Source organism: Diorhabda carinulata, chromosome 6 (genome assembly GCF_026250575.1).
Source record: "Diorhabda carinulata isolate Delta chromosome 6, icDioCari1.1, whole genome shotgun sequence".
NCBI classification, from domain to species: domain Eukaryota; kingdom Metazoa; phylum Arthropoda; class Insecta; order Coleoptera; family Chrysomelidae; genus Diorhabda; species Diorhabda carinulata.
The window spans coordinates 5,966,584-5,988,912 of NC_079465.1; the positions used below are offsets into that span (position 1 = coordinate 5,966,584).

The 22,329-nt window shown below is 31.5% G+C and overlaps 1 protein-coding gene across 2 annotated transcripts in view; it reads left to right on the forward strand.

Annotated features, from left to right (window-relative positions):
• Positions 1–22,329, forward strand: part of LOC130895869 (tetraspanin-2A) — a 207,351-nt gene that overhangs the window by 71,613 nt on the left and 113,409 nt on the right. For both annotated transcript variants that reach the window (XM_057803446.1, XM_057803445.1), the window contains exon 2: positions 2,905–3,102. In XM_057803446.1, coding sequence (XP_057659429.1) covers positions 2,905–3,102 — 198 coding nt within the window. The remainder of the gene's footprint in view (positions 1–2,904; positions 3,103–22,329) is intronic.

Genomic DNA, 22,329 nt, shown 5'->3' on the forward strand with positions numbered 1-22,329 from the left:
GAAAGTAATTGCGAATATGACTAGAACTTTATTAAATAATTAAGAATTTACAAAATATAGAAATTTTCTAGTAACTTCATGGTGATTCCAATATTTGTCAATACACGTACAGGAGTGGTTTTTTGGTGTATAGAAATTCGCCAAACTTTTTAAACAGTCAGCAGTTGTTATTCGACTTCTATCTAGACAAAAAATGTGAATTTCTACTAACAGGACTATAAACTTTTCTTGTGAAGTTGATATTTGCGTGAAAAAATTGAGTAATTGTTAAAATTCATTATCAATGCTACTCCAACTATTAATAACGAAAATATATAAAAGTGCGTAAAATTTCCTATTGCTCATGTTGTCATTTTCAACAACATTTTCGATTTAATTAGTCCGTTATTTGAATCAGGCCTACTGATAGTTTGAGCGACTGCTCTAAAAAGCCGTTGAATGATGAAAATATGCGGCTTTTAAATTTATCTGCCCGAATGATCTTTTTCATTAACCGCTTCGTTATTTATTTACCCAGCTTTCGTTTCTGCACTTTACAAGAGATGATGTTTCAATTTCATACGTAACTGTGTCCAATTAGCTTTGTTGTAGTAACGAATAGTGAGAAACAAATTTGCTCTGCAGTAGTATGCATTGCGGTTTGTTTTGTTCTCGAGTTGGTAAGCTGAAAATAACGGTGTAACCCAAATAAAAGATATTCTTAATTAAAATCTCCGCTAGACAAATATCCAGGGAGCTCATGTTCTTACAGCTAGATGTTGATAGTTATAAATTTTCAGCTTCCTTTCTATCGTTGATATGAAAGATTGATAATTTCCTATTGTGAAATTTGAGTGGAGACAGCAAAGATGGAAGTGCTACGCAGGATAGCCGGAAAAACCCTACTGGACAGGGAAAGAAGTGAGAACATCAGAAAATTGTGCAAAATAGATCACGTCAACGAATGGGTTTTATTATTAAAGAAAGAATGGAATGAGCACATAAGTCGTATGGATAACAACAGACTGGTCGAGATAGCGTGCGATAAATCCCCATTGGGCCGAAGGAGTACCGGCCAACCCAGAAAAAGGTGGAGCAACAACCTTGAAGCAGGATAGGAGGCTAGGATGTCGAAAATAAAACAGGCGACTACGCCTAATACACGGAAGAAGAAGAAGAAGAAGAAGAAGAAGAAATCTGAGTTGATGATGGTGTTATTTTATTGATAATTCATCAACACACTCTTTACTATCTTGAAATGAATTTCTAAAGAGCAGGTGAAAAAGTCATAAACAATTCCATGAATTCTAGAAAGAGGATATGTTAATGCTATTCTTCAATTTATTGGATAAGTCGAACGGAAAATGTGAACCTAAAAGTGGATGATTTTTTCCATATCGTCCCTTACACAAAGTGGAAGTTTTTCATAAAAATCTTCTCCTAACTTCCAAGCAACTACTCTTTAGTGACAAATTCAGCAATTTTCAAATACTGTATAGCCTCAGTTGACAAAGTATTCCATCTGACCTAAAGGTGGATTTGAATTTATGCAATTGAAAAATCGAATTTCATTTTTTAACAATGAATCAGTTTGACCCAGAAACTATCACTTTCATGGTTGATAATTTCCACTGAATCACTATTTTGATTAATCTATCTCTTTCCTGAAGAGCCGGAAACAATTTCTTAATAGAAATAAATTTGTATGTAAATTTTTTTATAACGTTAGTTGATTATCATCTTAATCTTGAGATGAGATTTTTTCATGAGAATCTCTTTTCATTTTCGAAGAAACTACACTTCAGTAAGAAATCAATAATTTTAAAATACTGTGTAGTCTTAGTAGATAGGGAATCATATTTGGCCAAGATGTATGTGAATTTGAAGCTCAAATCAATTGAATTAAGGATTCAAATTTATTTTTATGTCCATTGACTTTCATTCCAATCATTGATCTTTTTCATTGGTATATTATTTTTATCAGTGAAAATCTCTTAAGTAACAGCATTTTTTTTATCCAATGCAGTTGTACACCCTTTGGACATCCATACTTTCATGAACGTTTTCTTCAATCAAGATATAATTAACATTGATCTCTTCGCTTTAAAGATGAAAATCATGACGAAAATGAATTTTTTACTAGTCGGTTTCTCTCTAAATTAAGCACTCTTAAGCACAGTATAATCACAACTAACTAATTATTTCCATTTCAAATTTTCATTTTCAAAAATATTTTTACAGTGACGAACTTCACTGCTTTTAGGTTTATATGCCATTAGATACCGAAATTTCTAGTAGTAGAACACTCCAGAACATTAAAACGGTTTGTTGTTTGTCCTTGTGAAAACCCCATTTTTTGTAACTGTTTACACTTGATTCCAATTGATATTCACTCGACTGCAAACACGATTGATTTGACTTACAGTCACATAAATTCAGTTTATACATCATAAGACACAGAATTTTCTGGTATTAGAAAAATCAAGAATATTCAAAAAGTTTGTCGTTTCTCACTTGTATGAGTCACTTGAAGTTTTTTTTTGTAACTGATTGAAACTATCAAATTGATCTGTACTCGACTGCAAACACAGTTAAACTGACGAACAGTCATTGAATTTTGATTTATATACCATCAGATATCGAAATTACCAGTACCACAACACTCTAGAATATTTAGATGTACTCGTACATCACTTCGATTTGGTTCTTATTGGTTAATAATAACACAGGTTATAACGGAAATAATTGAAATATTATTTTGAAACCATTCATTTTCCTGAATATACCTCTGTCTATCTCCAGGATATTTCATATAAAAATTTTCTTAATGTAATCTTCAAATACGGCGAACATATTCTACTAATTAAAATTTATTTTGTAACCTTTTCTGATTCACCAATGATAGATATTGCGTTTTATTTCCAGATGATCGGTGCTGCAATCTTTGCTCTTTGCCTTTGGCTAAGATTTGAACCGGGCATTCAGGAATGGCTCCAGAAATTGGATTCTCTACAATTTTACAATGGAGTTTATGTACTTATTGTCGCTTCGCTGATCATCATGATTGTGTCTTTTATAGGATGTATTAGTGCCCTGCAGGAAAGTACCGTGGCTATTTTACTGGTGAGTACACTTTTATTGTACATCTTTATTGTTATCGGTGTTGTGCCGTTTTAAGGATGATTCTTACAATAGAACGAATTCTATTCGAGAGAAATATTTGTGTAAGGCAAGGTAACAAATTGTATTCCGTGTAAACAGCAGTTGGAAAGATTTATCACAAAGTACGAGCTTATATGCTACAACATTGAACTTACACCCTATTTTTGATGAATCTAGAGAATATTTACATAGAATATTGCGATGCTGTACAATAAAGTCCAGCGTAAAATACTTATGGGAATTATGGGAATGTTATTCACGCTTCAAATGGTTAAACCACTGTACCAACTGAAAAAACATGTTTATAACAAATATTACAATATATCTAATAATAATGGATCTTCATATAGTCATTATCATCAAACTATTAGTTTTTGAGGATTATGAGAAACACTTTAGAGAGTCTCAATGTGAAGTTATTCCAATCACCACTTCTCACTATTCACTATCCACTATCCAATACTTTTTCATTGGAATATTATAATAAAAAGAATGTCCTCACCATAATCAAGCTGGTGAATTTTAATATTACTATCTATTAAATAGTTTCTAGTTTTCCAAATTGATTATCCCGTTTGACTCACAACTTATAACAATAATTTCAGGCTGGTTACATTGATAAATGTTGATACTAAAACATTGGAAAGTTATTCTTCTTCTCAAGTGTATCATATCACTATCTCAATAGTTTCATCAATCCCTTTTGCTTGATATATATTTTCTTATTTTCTTCTTGTCTGGTAGATCGTATCCTAAATGGCAATATTCAATACATTCATTTCGTTCTCTATCACGTTCCTCTATGAATCATTGCCTTGCTTTACATGTGTTCTTTCTATTAGTATATGGCCACCCCATTTTAAACTGTGCTTTTTATATAAGTTTTTATCTGTTTTTCTTCTGGTGTCATCTATAGATCCAATGTCAGACCCCTTTCTTCATATAGCAATATCTGATCACAAGTTGAAGCTGATTAAATAAATTCACATTTTGAACTTTACCCATAGACAATCCTTTATACATATAAGATATGTTTTGTTTGTGGTGGGGTTTCGGTTGGCAATCCTCTGTCGAGGAAGATTTCAAATAGAGGTAAATTTCTTTTCCGTTTTATCTGTAGAGTAAGAATTTTACTCCAAATAGTTGTTTCTGAACATTGTGACGTTGTTGGATCGAGTGGTTCTTGAGCCATCTTTGAAAGGGGATTGATTCAGGATAACTATTTGATTTTTTGGAGGTTTGAAATCGTTATCTGATCGCAGAAAATTCGACTCTCACAATATAACAAGGGTTATAGTGACACATACCACTTTTTAGCTGGTCTAATATTTGTACAGAGTTTTTTTATTGGAGCTTCCCTCCCTAGGACGTCGACTTACTTAACAACTTTTTTCCCTGGATCACTTTGGCCAATAACGATTAGGAATTGGTAGCAGCATCTTCATGAATCATTAAAAACTATCGTGCTAAATTTTTTTGCCTTTATTCATCTCTCAGAGTTTGGTTTTGTTTATTGAAAATGTCATTTGGTTTACGAAGGTGTATTTTCTTGAAGCCTAGCAGTGTTACATGAATGACTCAAATAAAGGGATAATTAATTTTTTTGGGGTGGAGCGTAGCTGTCCCAAGTATATACATTTACTTAAATTTTGTATTACAGTTTTCTCTTTTTGTAATAATAAAGACGAATTATTTAGATATGTTTTTAACATCATTGACTTTCATTATAATGTTTTTTCTGAATATTTCACCACGTTACTATAAAATACAATTTTTTTGTCGAGCTAGGTCAATTTTTTTGGTATTTTTCTAGTTTCAGGAAAAATGAAAACAAGGTATTTGTGGTAGAAACACCAATATTGTATCATATATTTCCCTTTGTTTGTTAGTATGGTTTTTATTGCATATTTTATATCTCATCTCATTATACTGTCATAGATTATTTTAGATTAACTTTGTTCTTTTTGAATTGTTGAATTTTTTTTAATCGTTATTGTCAAATAGTTGATACTTTCTCGAAAAGAAAAAAAGTTGTGATGTTTCCTCTAATTGTTAATTTACATAACAGTTTTATATTTCCTTTTGTCTTTAATACTAAAAATGTCCATCAAATTTTTCCATACACAGTAGTCAATTTCAACATCAATTAATTATAAGTATACAGGATCAAACTCACATAATTATAATTGCTTGAGAATTTGTTCCATAAGTAAGATTATTCCAAAACAGTATAGAGTATTTGATTTTATATTTGAGTTGTTTATTGTTGTCAATTCAAGTTACCCATATTAATACGAGTTTTGGCTAGCAATTAACCAGACTGATGGTGTAAAATATTCTATTCCGATATTATATAGAGTGTTTCAAAACTTTCGCATGCCAGTTATATCACTGCATTAAGCGAAAAAAATCGATTAAACATCATCAAACAATCACATGTCTATAATTCATAAATTAATCGCAAATTATCAATAAGGTTTAGCCAATAAAAGCTTATGAAACGCTTAAGTTTCTCCCTTCAGAGCGGTCGAAGGAACCATAAAAGTATTTAGCTGCTGCCGCATTTTTGAATTTTGCGTTATAGACATGTGATTATTTGGTGATTTTTGATCGATTTTTTTCACTTAATGCAGTGATATAACTCGCATGCGAACGTTTTGAAATACCCGATATATATTTATCTCTTATCGCTTTCGATAGGCCTCAAATCGTGTTACTTTTGATGCAGATTTGACCAAAAGGACGAGAAAGTCGCACGGTGAAAGATCCGGTGAATAAGGTGGATGGACAACAATCCTTCACTCCATTTTTATATCTATCAATTTTAGGGTAACACAAAAAACTAGTGTGTATACAAACGAATGCAATAACTACACCAGTTTTTTTAGAGACAAGATAGGTATTGCATTTTCTGTTGCAGCGCTAGTCTCTTCACTTAATTGGCACACCTCGTATATAGGAAGCTCAGTAAAATACAAATTTTTTGAAGAAAATCAGTAGAAAAGATATATAAACACATGAAAATCTTGAACTCTCATTTGAAGTAATAAGAAATTTATTGCCGAAAATTAAATAGGGACTCTCATCGTGATGTACGAATTCTTAGTGGTTATTAACCAACTTTTATTGTTGATCACAAAATGATACTTTTGTCACATAACGGTTCACATGGAATAATGCTTCCACGGGTTATCAAATGGAGTTAATGGTATATTTTATGATTAATTTTTATAGGCTCGTAAAGTGAAAAACAAACTTCACTTTTTTCTTTTTCAATGATACTAGCTGTAATAAACTTTCACTGATGACTAATAAATATTTTACGACAATAATCACATTCCATCTTTTCACTATAGTGTAATTTATCTTCAAATATGGGTTTTGTTTGATTTCATACAGGGGATATACCTGAAGTAGCCTCATCTGTAATCAAAGGAAATCATAAATAGGAATCTAATAATCTTCGACACAAAACAAATGTAACGTCTCATGAAGATACTTTATTTCATATACACTATTATTAGTTTCAAATATCTAATCAACTATCAATTCAAAAGAAATATTATTGTGAATATAGGCAGATAAATTAGCAAAATTCAATATTTAGATAATCAATTTTTATTTAATAGGTTACCTTCATACTTCATATTTTATGCAGGGTTTAATGAAAATATTAGGATTCTGTAATATCCTCCTTGAAACCTGTATGAAGACGTTGAATAGACAATATATTTCAGTTTCAGTTGACTTATTCGTATTTTGAAAGGAAAATCGTGTTATCATCATCCTTCAGCTCCTTTTCTGTTTCACCGACTTCTTATGATCTAATATATTCATCAACATTCAATTTTTATTAGCGTTCACCTAAATTATTGTAAGAACCCCAACTCCTTTCAAAAACTTTTGAAACAATAACAAGAAGTGGGGAAGTAAAAAAGATCAAATGAAACATGGCAAAAAAAGTAATTTTCAAACCTGTCAGTCGTTTGACTAATGATTACGAAACTTTTGATAAACTCACTTCACAACTTTTCAATAGACCGTTGTTACTTCGTCCGAAAGATTTGTTTTGATCGATTTCATCTGAAAACTTTATGATCCCACCAAAGTTCCTTCATAACTCCTATGTCATCAGAATGAATATGAGAGAAAGTAATAGGAGACTTCATTCTAACAAAAATTTTTGTCAATGAAAGGTTTCACGTACATTTATACGGTTGTGTTTTTAAACGAAATATATAATATAAAGGGATATATTATTGATTTTAATATATTCCAACTAATCGATTGACTCATACAAAATATGATTTAATTCTAGGAAACCGGAAAGTAGTATCGTTTCCTTGTTTTGGCCTATCAACTAACCGCGATCGATCTATTGCAGTGATTAATAATTTGAATAGGATAATCTGTTGATTTTAACATTTGTGACTCTTTTTGACATCAATTCATCAATAATCTCACACACACCTATCATCGATTTCTTTAAAAAATTTGCTTTCGGTATATATTTTTGAACCACATTGGCAATTCTTGCTAGATACAGGGTTATATTTTCTACTCGATTTGATACAGACCTATCGTTGTTAAGTTAATTCTACCACGGCTATTTGGTAGTATTTCGTATTCAGCCTTTCAGGGGTATTTTCTTTCCACAAATTTATCATATACTCGATGTTGTCTAACTTTGTTTCCTTTCTCAGGGATCTGATAGCAATTTTGAATGGTTGAATAATAACTTTCATTCCTTCATGATATTTTCCTTCCAACAGTTTACTTGTTAGGTTCCAGATGATTTTGACCGTAATTTCTTCAAATTCTGTACTATCTTTTCTCATATTCACAACCCAATCCTTTAAAATCAATTCTTCCGCCTTCGGGTTGCCATCTGATACATTCTATCATTATAAAAGTCCGTAGATACTTTCCATACAACCTTTTTCACTGCAAACGGTATTATTTGGTATGTCTGATTTCATTTCATTAATATTCTCGTCAGTATTACAACCACATCGTGACAATTTGAAATATTGAATATATATCCAAGCAAACGTGATAAAATTGGTACCAGCACATGAGATCTGTTTCCATAGGAATAAGTTTTTTTTAATCAATATCATCACCTTCGTTATCACATCATCTACTGAGCAAACGTCCAAAACCGAACCGATAAAAATTATTTGGATTTTTAGTAAAATATCTCGAGGTGGTATTTTGGACATCATTCAAATTTTCAAATATCTTGCAACTAAGGGAATATTCGACGGTATGATGCCATGTGAGTAGGGTACCTTCTACCCCAATCTATTGATTTTTCCTAAGCTAGACTTTCACGGTGCCGTCTTGAATTATCGTGTTTCAGAATAACTTTCAGATATTTTTCAATTGAAAATTGGTTCATTCGACCCAATTGTTATCAGCTTAGATATTCATTCTACTATTAACAGTTTTCTAGTTTTCAGCACTTGAAAATGTCCGTATACAGCCTCGAACACATAAAATCTTTTTTTTATGTAACTTGGGCTCCGCAGTACTTTGTGGTATCTCATTCTCATTTAAGACTCAAGTTCTGTCTTCAGCAAAAAAGCAATCCAGCATGGTTCTTCATGACAACCTTGAAGCAATACGTTGCAAGTTGTGAATCGGTTTGTTCCTTTTGTGGGGAAACCAAACACTAGTTTTGATTATTTTTCTAATCGGTTCACCAGATTAAGGATAGCTCCTCGATTGTATAAGATGGATTTGCTCCCACTTCTGTTCTCAATATATCGTTGTCTAATGTTGTTGGTAAATCGGATCTATAGATAAATAGAGAGATAATAAATATGAAAGATGAATTTAAAGAGCCATCTCTGACATAAGCAAACACTTAATAAAATTAGTCAAAACTGTTGCGTTAATACCCTCGTCGAACTGAAACGCATACAATGTCAGATATGCTCTTCTGGTATTTGGTTGCAATTTTATCTTTAAATTTGCAGAAGCCTAATACTTAATTATTGCATAATTATTTTGATGTGAACCAGTCTCAATGACTTAAAAATGTCTTGACTTGAGTTGGACATTATTTTCCAATCCCCCATGTTTAAAATACTGCTTCGATTCAGCTTTCACTTTAAATTCTTTATCAAAAAAGGGAAATTGAGGTTATTATCTGTAATCAAATTGAAAGGTCTGACTCTGCCTACTCTATGCAATAAATCATATATTTTATAGTCCAAAGAATCAATTTTCTTCTACGGAAACAAATAAGCTATAAAACTCAAAGAAAATATGGTATCACTCTTTTACAACTGGGGCTTTGAGTCATCTTGTCTCATCCTCCTTCCAAGTAATATGATATGATGATATCTGTTGGTCTAATTTTGACTTAAAAAATTAGGTTTTTCACTTAATGTGAGATTACTTTTGAATACTTGAATGAGACTTTTTTTTGCTTATATATATAAAATTTCTTTTGCATTGCAACTAAAATCGACGACAGATTTAATAGAAATTTCGTATACAATTTGTTAAAACTATAAATTATTAGATGAAAATAACTCATATACACTCCATTCTCCTTAACTTTTAAAAACAATTTAAATAATATATTTCAAGTCAAACTTGTTATTGTAGATTGATTATCTTTTTCCATGAAAGTAGAAGATTTCCAATTAAGTTGAAAGAAATCATCAAGATGTTTTCAATTTAAATTCTGACATGTTATTCACGTCATAAATTCTCAGTTTTGGAGAGAAATATATTTAATCTATCAGACGCTATCCAAGAACATTGCTGATTGCAATCCAGACACAAGATTTATCATAAAAAAAATGGATCTCGAATACTTCAACCATTAATAAAATTATAATAAAAAATATGATTCAAACGTTTCAATAATAAATTATGAAGGGATTTCTGAGAATTAGTATTCACTGTTATCTATATTTCCTTACTTAATTTCTCATTCGTATAAAATTGATAGTAATTGTTAAATTAAAAATTATGATAATGGAAAAATTCAGTATAAGTAAAAATAAAACTATTCACATCATGTGGTGATTTGGTTCCATATATTTAGCCAGTACAACTTAGAAATTGACTTGATAAGAAGGAAATACTGTATAATAACTGACCAAGATATTTTAATTTATTGAACAGAATAGACAGTTGTGTATTATCACATAAAACCTTAAGGGATGAATAGAAAATTCTAGTTACCATCAAGCATCTCACAAGATTTGTTCAACAAGCATAACAGTTCAACATGAAATAAGAAAAAATTGGAATAAAATAAAGATAAAGTCAAACAATTCCAGGAACACAAAGTGATAATAACGAAGAAAAGTGGCAGTGACTGAATATGTATGATAAATGAACAATTATTGAAGCTTAAATAATATTAAATGATAAACTAAAAATCCTAAAGTGTTTGAATGTAAACAACAAGGAGAATCATTGTACTGATAGCGAATTGAACAAAAAAATAATACAAAAGAACAGAACTGTTATATAATAAACAAATTAAAATATTTATGAAGCGAATGAAGTCTCGTTACTTGAGATATATGCAGAGGACTATGAAGAGGTCAAAAATTATGAACAATAACTCTTCATATAAATCCTCTTATACTAATGCAAACGATGATGGGAGAGCCTAACTAGCAAACCACAATCAGAAAATTGTTTGGAGAGGAATTCAACAACAAAACAAGTGGATCGAAACTTGAAATGGTGAGAAATATGTTAAATACCATATATTATATAGAAATTGAATCGCATATTAAAAATAGTTTCAAGTTAGCTTCAAAGATCAGCCCAAAATGTGGCATTCGATTAAGGACTGGAAAAAGATTTCAACATGAATTTGAGATCACTTGAATCGCTGTAACGTTAATTAAAATTACTTAGCTAGTAGTTAGACATATCACAATTCATGTATCAAGCTCTGAATGATAATGTCTAAGATTGTTTTCCTTTGATTGATGTTATCATTACTCATATATTCATTTAATCAGTTTATGTCGATGTTACCGTAATATCTCATCTACCGAATGAAAAATATCACAAATTGCTCAGGACTTCTTATCTTAACAAAAGAAAAGCGAAAAATCTCTACAAAATGTAGCAAAACTTTGTACCGACCGGATAGAGCAAACAAGACAAACATCCAAGTTGGCGTCGCCTGACTGTTCACTTTATGTGAAATGTGATTGTTCGCGAGAGTAATAGACCGAACAAAATAATGTATTTTGGTTTTTTTCTTGTGTGTTGGAAACATCAGACGTATTTTTATATAATTTAATAACGGTTTGTATTTGTCATCACTGCTTCCTCGCATATAAAATAAAAATAGAATGAATAATAGACGTCATAAAGTTATATGAACTTCAGAATTTAGTAACATTGAAATTTGATTTTCCACATCACAAACTTAAAGTTTCTCATTTTATCCTAAAATATACTTCTATATATTTGTCTTGATAATTTTTTTCAAATTTCGTACAAGAATTAATGATTAAAGCTGACAATACAACTGAACCGGGTTTATATAAGCATTATAGAACTATATGACTCATTTTCTGCTATAAGGATGAACCGATTTATTTCATTTATGAAGAAAAAGGAAGGGAAAAAGGATTGGATACTACAATTTATATGGTCGACAATTCTTTTTTGGAAACAAACATATAATATTAATTGGCATCACTCAAAGTTACTCGAAACAAATTTGCTGTGCATTTTATTCGTCAGTTTTTGTCATTTACGTCTAAAATCGTTCCAAGTTTGTTTCCAAATTATCATTTTTCTGTGAAATTGTGTAAGTGGGGTCACCTCTGAAACTCAATTGACAGCTGAAACGTGTAAAATGTCACCCAAAATTGATAATCCTCTGTCTTATTTCGTTGTATTTGCTGTGAATCGGTGAATGTACATCTTCAATTAAGAAGTACTATTGTGCATTTTTTTACCTGGATATTCACATCCAGGATAAATATTGGGTGTATCTACTGCATCTCATGTCACAAAAATTTGAACTTTTATAATAAAAACAATCCCACATTCTGAAGTTCCTGTGCCTTCTCCAGTTTATGGTATTGAAGAAAGTTCTGGGAGTTCTGAAAACGAAGTAATTGAAACAGAATTCACAGCTCCTGTCAGTCCTCATACACCGCATTGAATTAACCAATTGGTGCTTAATAATCTCACGAGAGACTTGGATTTGCCCAAAGTAAAAGCTGGAGTATTAAGTTAAAGATTGGAACAGTAAAATCTGCTTAGGATTTAATGTTACCGTGTATTGTAGGCATCACAGATCATAAGTTGATTTGTTTTCATAAAAGAACGACTTAGTGTACTGAGGTTGATGTTAAAACTGAATTATGATCATAGGCGGTCGATTTAAGAGTCCAGTTTAAAGGCTCTACTGCTACCTTTAGCTTACGGAGCTCATTAAAAAGAAACATTAGACATTATAAAACTAGTGTTAGAGAGAATATAGAATACAGCAAACACTAATGGTGAAACTCTGCAGATCTAAACGAGTGACCCTAACAAAAGGAAGATGTATTTGTTGCACCTGATGTCAAAAACTAAAGACTCTGCATTCATTATCACCTTAAAGAAAATAGGAAGAGAAGCTCGCATCGCGTTTATCAAAGTTACTGGAAACTTTTTGGTTAACTACAGACCTTCTCATTATCAAAAAAATTGCTTATAAATTGGGATGTAATATGTCCTTGAAAATATACTTTTCATGATCCCACCTCAAGTTTTTTCTGCGAAATATAGTTGCTTTAAGTGACGAGCAGGGAAAGTGCGTACATCAAATGAAGGGCGCTGTTGGATATTTGAAATGCTCTAAGAAATCATGCTGATAATAAAGCATGAATTTATTTCTCACAAAAAGTAACGTGACTCACATCCTTTTTTCTCCTTTAATATTTATTTTTTCTATAAGAATAACCAATCATATATCCACGAGGAAATAATTTTTTTGTTGTTGATGAAATAATACTGCTGGATTTATTGCAAACGAAATATAACGTAAAATAGTTTCTACCATTGCTAGTATCTTAAAAAAGTAATTATTATTATTATTTCCTTCTACTTATCACGAGGTTTCCATCCATTTATATCTTTCTACTATGTAAATCCATAATTTATGTTAAGGTACATCTATTTGAACATAAACATGCCCATACATACGAGTCTATTCAACGTGAATTCCGAATCCGAATTAATTATGAAATACAAGATTCCTCATTAAAAAATATACTTATTTCGTACATGTATAAGACGTATATTTCCAAAATAAAGACCATTGGAGAATCTATTATTTACCAGAACCAATATTCCAAACTTTGATATTGGTACACATTGTATAAAGATATGTTATATCCTCACATCCAGAATTAGTCTCTTTATTCATTTAGATTTCTCATTATCCACTTTCTTTTATACATCTCACTTTTCATATGTGTTTTCAATCAAATTGCTTACAATCTTAGTGGATTAATTTTCAAATTTCACTAATCAAAGTCAATGACTCATTTGAGGAATCGCGGATGCATCAAATTCCACGTCTCAAGTATTAATCTGAAAATTCACTGTCAGATATACTTGTCTATAAATCAAATTCAAAGCGAAAATTGAATCGATCATATACTGAAACCAATGATAAATTAGCACAATTAATTATAATAATTGATTCTAACAAATTGCATGGCGATAAATTTAATGATTCTGCTGGTTAAATAACGGCATCACCCTAATATCGCATAGCACAGATAACAATGGAATCATATCCAAATGTTTACGTATAAATTAATTATCACAAATTACACAACACTGGGTGTGTTCAGCTCCCATTGCTTTATATCCTCAATAAATTATTGATATCACAACACGGTTCTGCCAAATCGCTATAAAATTAACTGATTCGATAGATGATACACTATCTCTTTGGGGAAAGATTTTTTAACATACAAAATTAAAATGAACCGCAATGCATGGTGATGTAGTCGTTTACGTTGACCAATTGTCCCAGCTGGAATATTTTTGAGCTCTGACTTAACACTCTTGTTTTTTCGGGCTTAACCTAGTAGGTACGGAAATGGAGGAACGAGTAGATAGGCAAAACATATAAGTGAGAAACAGCATAAAATGAATAGAATTTGATAGTCAGAATTAATAAAAAATACACCAAATCATGTAGGTATATATACAAATCAAAGTAGGAAGAGGAGTTATAAAAATTTGAAAAAAGATCTGTAACCTTAACCTTAACACGTACTTGGATGAGCAAATAATATTGGATTGGGAAAGTTCAAAGCCCACATTAAAACTTTAATCATTCAAGAGAGCTCAACGAATACAAATATTTATAAAATAGAAGCAGCTCTAGACTTTTATATATCGGAGAAAAGAATGCAAACGTATCTGAGAATAGCCAAGCTGAATGAAATTCTCAATTATGATCTACATTAGTAGCTATTGGTGGTGGTGAGTCTTTGATAAACGTGTAGACATAGGTGATTTTTTATTATTCAACCTAGCAGCTACAAAGCTGCGGAAGAAATAAATAAAATGGAAGTATATTTAAGAGAACTCAACGAACACAAATTGTTACAAAATAAAAACAACCCTAGACTTTTATATCTGAGAATAGCCAAGCTGGACGAAGGTCTCAATTATGATCTAGATTAGTAGAGATGTAGCTGTTGGTGGTGGTGAATCTTTGATAAACGTAAAGACAAAGATGGTTTTTTTATAGGCAACAAACTTTCGAAATCTGTTAAAAGATTTTTACAAACAATTATCAATGCCCTGGGATTATTAATACTGATAACTGGTTCTTTTTGGATTCGTCGAGAAAAATAATAAGAAAGTTATGTGAATTTTCAACCTTCTGTCGATAATTGTTGTATTTCGTATTTCTCTCAAGAAACAGCATAATTTTAATGGAAACATTTTTTAAAAAATTTACAATTCAGATTTAATAATCACTGCCATAAAGTACGCAAAATAGTTCCGAGAACGGTATAAATCGTGCTGAAATTTTTGTAAAGTATTTAATAAATTTTATTTTCACAATTTATTCACATCATGTTGGTCACATAAATTTCCATCTTTTTCTTTCATCCGAATTTTCGTGATATCTTAGACAAATAACGAAATCATGAAAAAGTCTCTGAGGAGATTCTGATAAATATTCAAGCTTCAAGGTCTGCCGGGTCCTATAACATCAGTTTCCGTTAAACGCGTGAGTACGTAGGACATAATATTGTCTTGGTACACAATCCTACCTCCTCGCTTGATTTTTATACTGCTTTGTAAATAGTAAAACTGCCAACAATCACGAAATCGAGTCTACACAGCGCCGTAATGAGATTTTATTTGACTGTGAAACTTGAAAATTAATATTTCTGTCTTTATTCTGACGAAATCTTAATATTTCTTATATTTTAAGTCGATGTACAAAACAAAATGAGATTTATATTTTATTATATTCTGTGAGCAAAAATATATAAATAAAAAAAAATAAAATATATAAAATATATAAAATATAAAGTCCAATATTTGGATTAAAACATCCTGCAACGTTGTTCGATGCTCATTTACAATCGTTTTCTGTTGCAGTCTTCTTCTCTTAGTCATCGCACGCTTATTGATCGTTTTTTATCTATCCATGTCTTTATTATCTCATTAGTCACTCTTTCCAATCTTGATGTATGAGATTCTCTTTTTGTTACGACCATCTATAAAGCTTCTATTTTCCTTTTCAGTTGTATTTTTGTCAGCAGGTCAGTGATTTACATATCAATTTACTTTTGATAATAATGTTCTCCTTTTCCTCTTTTTGTCTATCTCTGTACTGCATAGAATTCTACTTAGTGCATCTATTATCTGTTTTGCCTTGTTTATTCTCGATTTTATCTAAGCGCTATCCGTGCTTCTTCATTAAAATTCACGCCTAAATATTTAAAGCTATCACAATTTTTTATTGTTCCATTATTTTCTAGAACAAAATCCGTGGTCTCTTTAGCAATGCGGAGATATTGTATTTTTGTAATATTGATTTGAAGACCCCATTTTTTGTACTCTTCTTTAGGTTGTCCCGGAATATATTCCAAATCCTCTCTATAGTTTGCACATATCACCTAATCATGGTAAAAGCAATTGTGATCGTCAATCTCTATGTTCACTTTTCTGTATTTTTTTCTCAAAAATGGGAGGAGAGATGCAACAACCTTGTGGTATACCCTTGCTTGCTCTGCCATTTTATAACCTATTTTTATATAATGTATATGGTCTACTGTTTCTAGGAGTACTAATAATTTCGTGATGAGTGCGTTATCGTTAGCTCCTGTGCACAATCTTCTTCCATGAATATCACATTGCTACTCATCTTCTTGGTGTTTGTATTCCGTTTATATAAGATCTTTCATTATTCTTCCATAGACTCCACTTATGGTATTAGTCACAGACAGATAAGTTTCTATAGTTTTAACAATCCAATTTGTTGCCTTTCGTGAGTAACGATGTTATGCCTTTTTCCACTCTTCTGGTGAATTTTCACAGACCGCACATTTTGTAAGCAGATGGGCCAAATATGAATACAGCATTTTAGTTTAATAATTAGTTAGTTCTGCATTTCTCCCCCTGGTCCCGCGGCTAGATGTTTAATTGCGTTTTTCACTGAATTTTTATCTATATGTATCTGTTCACCTAAGGTTTATACCTCGTATTTCATTCTTTGTTTGCATTCATCTCTGTTTTCAGTAAGAAGGTTTGTGTAGTGTTTGACTTGGCAATATAAAAATTTCATAAATTATGTATCTATGTCAACTTCACTAGGGTGGCATGTAATGCAATCGTTGGACACAATCTTCCAACCATTTCTAATAACCAAATTTGATAAGATGAAAAAAAAACAGAAGAGCTATGAACTGGAGATAATAATTAACTACCGAAACTAGAAAGAGACGAATTAGTATTTGCAGACATTATAGTTATAATACCAGATACACTTAAGAAAATGGACGAAACATTAGACATCAGATAAACAATAGAATCCTTAAAAATTAGATTAGAGTAAATATCAAAAAACGCGAAAGGATGGCAGTAAACAAAAAAAGGAATATGAGGAAGAGTCAATAATAAAAGACGAGAATAGATATAATACATTTTGCAATACCATTTTCACAGGTGGAAAAAAATAGATTCAGAATGAGCGAACAGAGAAACAGAAGCTTATCAAACATGCTGTGCTCAAAATAAAGGAAGAAAGAAATCGAGGCATAAAATCTTGATAATAACAAAGGAATATAAAATAGAATAATAGAAGTAGGGGTGAAACTTGGATTGGAAGGATTAGAGAAACAAACACATGAAGACAAGAACTTGATTAGAACAAGAAAACAGTCTGCTGCTCAAAATAGCATAAAGAGATTAACAGAGAATTAATACAAATGATCAGATAAGTTGAAAATCTGGCACATCTGTGAAGGACCTATGACGAATTAATAATGTCAAAAATGTGAATTATTATTTCTGTCAGGGTTATCAAATCTTTGGATTCGAATTTCACCTATTTTAAACTATATAAATTGTTGTAAATGTTTGCACACTTATCAATGACCGATAAAAATACACTGATTTGATAATTTAACCCATAGTACTTATCAGAATCCTCAGGAAATAAAAGCACGTTATTTAGTTCTTATAGACAATAATTTATTTCGCTTCTATTTGTATAAAGCTTCATACATGTTTTTATACTAAAATTTCAGTAGAAATGAACAAAGTTAAAAAATAGTTACGACTCACCCTACATCGATAAATCTCTTAAAAATAATACAAGGAGTGGATAATATGTTTAAATACAATGACAATATAAATGTGAACGCAAGTAGTTATTGTGAACCCATCTCATAGCGATCCTTCTATGTGGTGAGATACCAAGAAAATATCTTGAAGACATTACATTGACAGTTATATTTGAACGATTTTGGAAAGTAATTTCAGGTAGGACATTTCTGTCCAATATATTTGTGGTAATTAAAATATTAGCCGAGGCATGAAGCATTTTGGTTTTCAAGTGGAATTGAAAATTGAATCGATTGCTACAGTTTCGAATACTTTCAAATCGTTAGCAATATATAGAGTTATCGATATACAATATCATTGCCAGATTTCTAGCCGTTCAGTCAAAAAATCAGATCTTGCATTAACTTAAATTGTGTCTCCACCGTACATGATGGAAGCTTCGCATTTTTTTTATAAATACAGTACAATTTTCCGGTGACTGTGGAATTTCTCAGAAATTTTATATTTTTGATAGGCAATTCAATTAGAAGGGTCGAGTTAGGATCTTTTATGTGATCAATTCCTGATTTTCGAAGTTAATAATAACGAACTGCCCTTATAACACCAGGGCCGGATTAAGCTAGGGGCTTGGGGGGGCTATAGCCCCGGGCCCCAGGTCCAAGAGGGCCCCATCATTTGGAAATCATTCTGTATATTTTGATGTGTTGATACCACAAATCTAACGTATTGATATTATATGATTATATGATATAATACCCTATAATCACAAATACTTTTTATCAGGTGCATCTTTTCTTCAGGAGATTTGATTATTTGACAACATGTTTTCTTCATTTCTCTTGATAACTCTTTTAAATAAAAAAAGTATTTTCAGAAAAAGAATTGACACCATAACGCTCCGTTTACACATATGATCGATCATCCACTTTACAATCCAGATTTATTATGTAGTTTGCACATTTTTGAAATCAACTGTCAAGTTGAAGCATTGCCACCGATTAGAATTAATTCTAGCAGAATGGAAGGAAACAATCAACATTATAAATGTCACGACTCAAATTTATGTATATAATATAATTACGATAACGTCACGTAAAATATGGAATCATTATTTGATCTATGGAGAATGACTAATTCTTCCTTTTTTCATTAACCTAACATCGGTATTATCCTGAATGAAATGAAAACAATTATCATATTTCATTCCATTATAAACAGTATAAATGGTTATTTACATGCGGGTATTCAAAGCTTTTTGCAACAATTCGTGTCATTTTCCAAACATTCTCACCGAGAATAAAAGTTTTTACAGTGGAATCGTTGGAGGTGTATTGAAATACAAGCTGAAGTGAGATTACAGTGTAGTTAGGGAATTCTTATGAAAACCCCGTGCGGCTAGAGATGAGTGAAGAACGATGTACATGAGAGGGAATCTCCCGCAACGACAGAACAATACACTTTTGTCCTACAACTTCCCGAATTAGCTCTTAGAGTTTTTTGTCGAATCGTTGTCTCCTCGGACCACAGTTAATAAAATGAGCTCGGCATCAATTAAGGAGAGCCTTTTTGGATTAATTAGAACTGTTGGTTTATAAGTTCGGAATATATGGAACGGTTTTTATTCAGTAAATCATTTAAATGGTCAACGAGAGTTTCATTGGCTCCAAAAGGATTTTTTCACATGAGAAGATATTATATTTTCCAATATATACACGGTATATATTATGGCTAATTTTTAATTTGTATATAATTATATTTCATTTTTACATTAATTTCTCTTGTTATGATTCTCCAATATTGGGTCTACGTATAATCATACGAAGGCTGCTACTTAAGTTTTGAGATATGGCAACACTGATGTAAATATGTCAAATCTAACATTGCAAGTAAACGTGTTATTATATATGAGTTGCTTACAGATACTTGAAACATTCATCCTGGTCAGAAAATGATTTTAAATCGCGAACATTCTTATGCGATGTTCGCTTCGACTTTTAGTGATGAAGTAACGTTTCGAACCACCGCTTTTCACTGGTTTTCCGAATCAGTCGCACTTCGCTAGGATGAATTTAGTGGAACGATCTGTGTATATGAATTCGAAACCAAACAGCAATCGACTATATGAGAAAATGGTCGCCTTTTTTTTAGAATCACTGGACATGTCACCACTATTCCATTGGAGCATCGTAGAACGGTCAATTCTGAAAGGTACAGCAGCATTCTTTTACCAGTGTTCTGAAAAATCGTTTTCTACCATGACAATGTGAGTTCTCACACATCAGTTCAGACATAAACGTTCTTGAACAATCAAAACATCGAATTAATGTGTCATTAGCCTTAGTGACTTTGTTTAGCATCCAATTATTTCTTTTTTTTTTAAATCAAAATAAATTGCAAGGTCAACGTTTTTCTACACCTGAATAAGTGGTTCTGAAGTACCTCAATCAAAATGAAAAACACAATTACTTCAAATGCATGCAAAAATGTATTGATCTAACTGAAAAATATTTTCAAAAGCAAAAGTCTATCCAAGTAAAAATATTTGCTTTCATTTATTTATATCAAAAGTTAGGTAGCAATCCTCGTATCCTCAATCCCTTCTTCCTTAATTCAACTCAGTTTATATGAGCCCTTTTCTTCTTTCCTTTAATATACTTCCTATCATCTTTTCAGATCTTAATTTTCACCTATTAAATTTATTTTTAAGGAAATAATTTGATATGGATCTAATTTGAGTTTGAAATCGTTTATCAAAGAAATTTATTCGACACTGATCGCATCTTTTGTTCGGTTTTGATCTTATTGGATCGCTTCAGAATCCTCTCTACTGGAATCTCTAATTAGAGCTCCATTTACCATTTGGTTCGTGGAATTATACACGCACCTATAGACATTCATTTTTAATTGAGATGAACAGTTAGGTATTTTAAACCACGAGGGCTGGCTGATACTATGAAATTAGTTATAGAATAATTGGCTCACGGGTCGATATTGGGAGATAGTGTATACTTACATGAGCCAAACAGCAGTCCTGATTAATGTAATTTTCATTTTGGTTTAGATATACCATACGAGAGAATTCTGGCGAGATCATACAATAATTGAACCTTCCCCATACTATTTTGAGTCTTTATCTTTTGGAGTCTATCGAATCGGTTTCCCCAGAAAGATACTTAGACCCGGTGTACCACGTCCTAACCGTCCAAAGGCACAACAGTCAGCAGGGAAGTTTATGGATTCAGTGATTTGGGATGCGTATGGAATGTTGTTCATCTACTGTCTCCAAAAGAGTGAGACAGTTTCACCAAGACAAGGCACTGACTAACAAGTTGATGGCAACGATGATTAAATTGAATGAATCCCACTTCGAATTGCTTCTTCATTCATCGTATAGTCCAAATCTGCTTTTCAGTGACTACTGGCTATTAGTGGATCTTAAAAAAATGCTCGACGATAAGAAAATCAGCTCAAATGAAGAAGTTAGAAGAGCGTTGAAATTATTGTATTGATCTTGAAGGAGAACACATTGATAAATAAAATTGATTTTTAGCAAAAGAATGTGTTAAGTGATAAAAGTGAGGTGAGTGAAAATACTTTCTTTCGCAGTGTTAATTAAAAACTATATGAACTTACGTTCTATTTCTTAAAATTTGGTCATTAATAAAAGCCATCATCAATTTTAAAATATTTTGAATGAAGCAAGGTCAAAAAAATAAATTCTTTGATATAAATACAAAAAAATGAGTAACTTTCTTTTACCCACGAAACTAAACAAACCTATGGAATTAATATAATTTTTCTCTTAAATAAATTGAGTAGGTAACTGATAGGACGTTGGTACCCAGATTTGTGAAACAAAAAAATGTTTTCAATCAATCAAATCTAAAATACAACGTTTTATAACAATAAATGTACTGTATTTGAAAAAATAAAAATAAAATCAAAGGTAGAGAGTTTTATTAACTTTATCATTCAATGCAGTAATGACTGTTCTTACAAATGACACCATGTGCTTTCAGCAATTTTTATTGCGCTTTTTTACAGCCTTCGTTTGCGAGGTAGGTTCTCAGGGAACATCAAAATTTTTCGGTGAGCTCTCTCGCGTATGTAAACTCTTGATACTCTTGAAACTCTTGTACTTCATTATTCCGTCAGGAAGGATGCTTAGGTGTAGCCTCTTTCAAGAGTGCTCCGTACTAAGAGGGTAGGAAGATATCTTTATTTTTAGTTTTCTACTTGATTGAACTGCGTTTGTCCCGTTTCTAAGATCTTTTGTTCTTTTATCGCCAATACAAAAGTTCATGAGCATGAAATAATAATTACCTTTTCTGTGAATGAATCTCACGCCGCACTTTGCTATTTATGAATTGTATG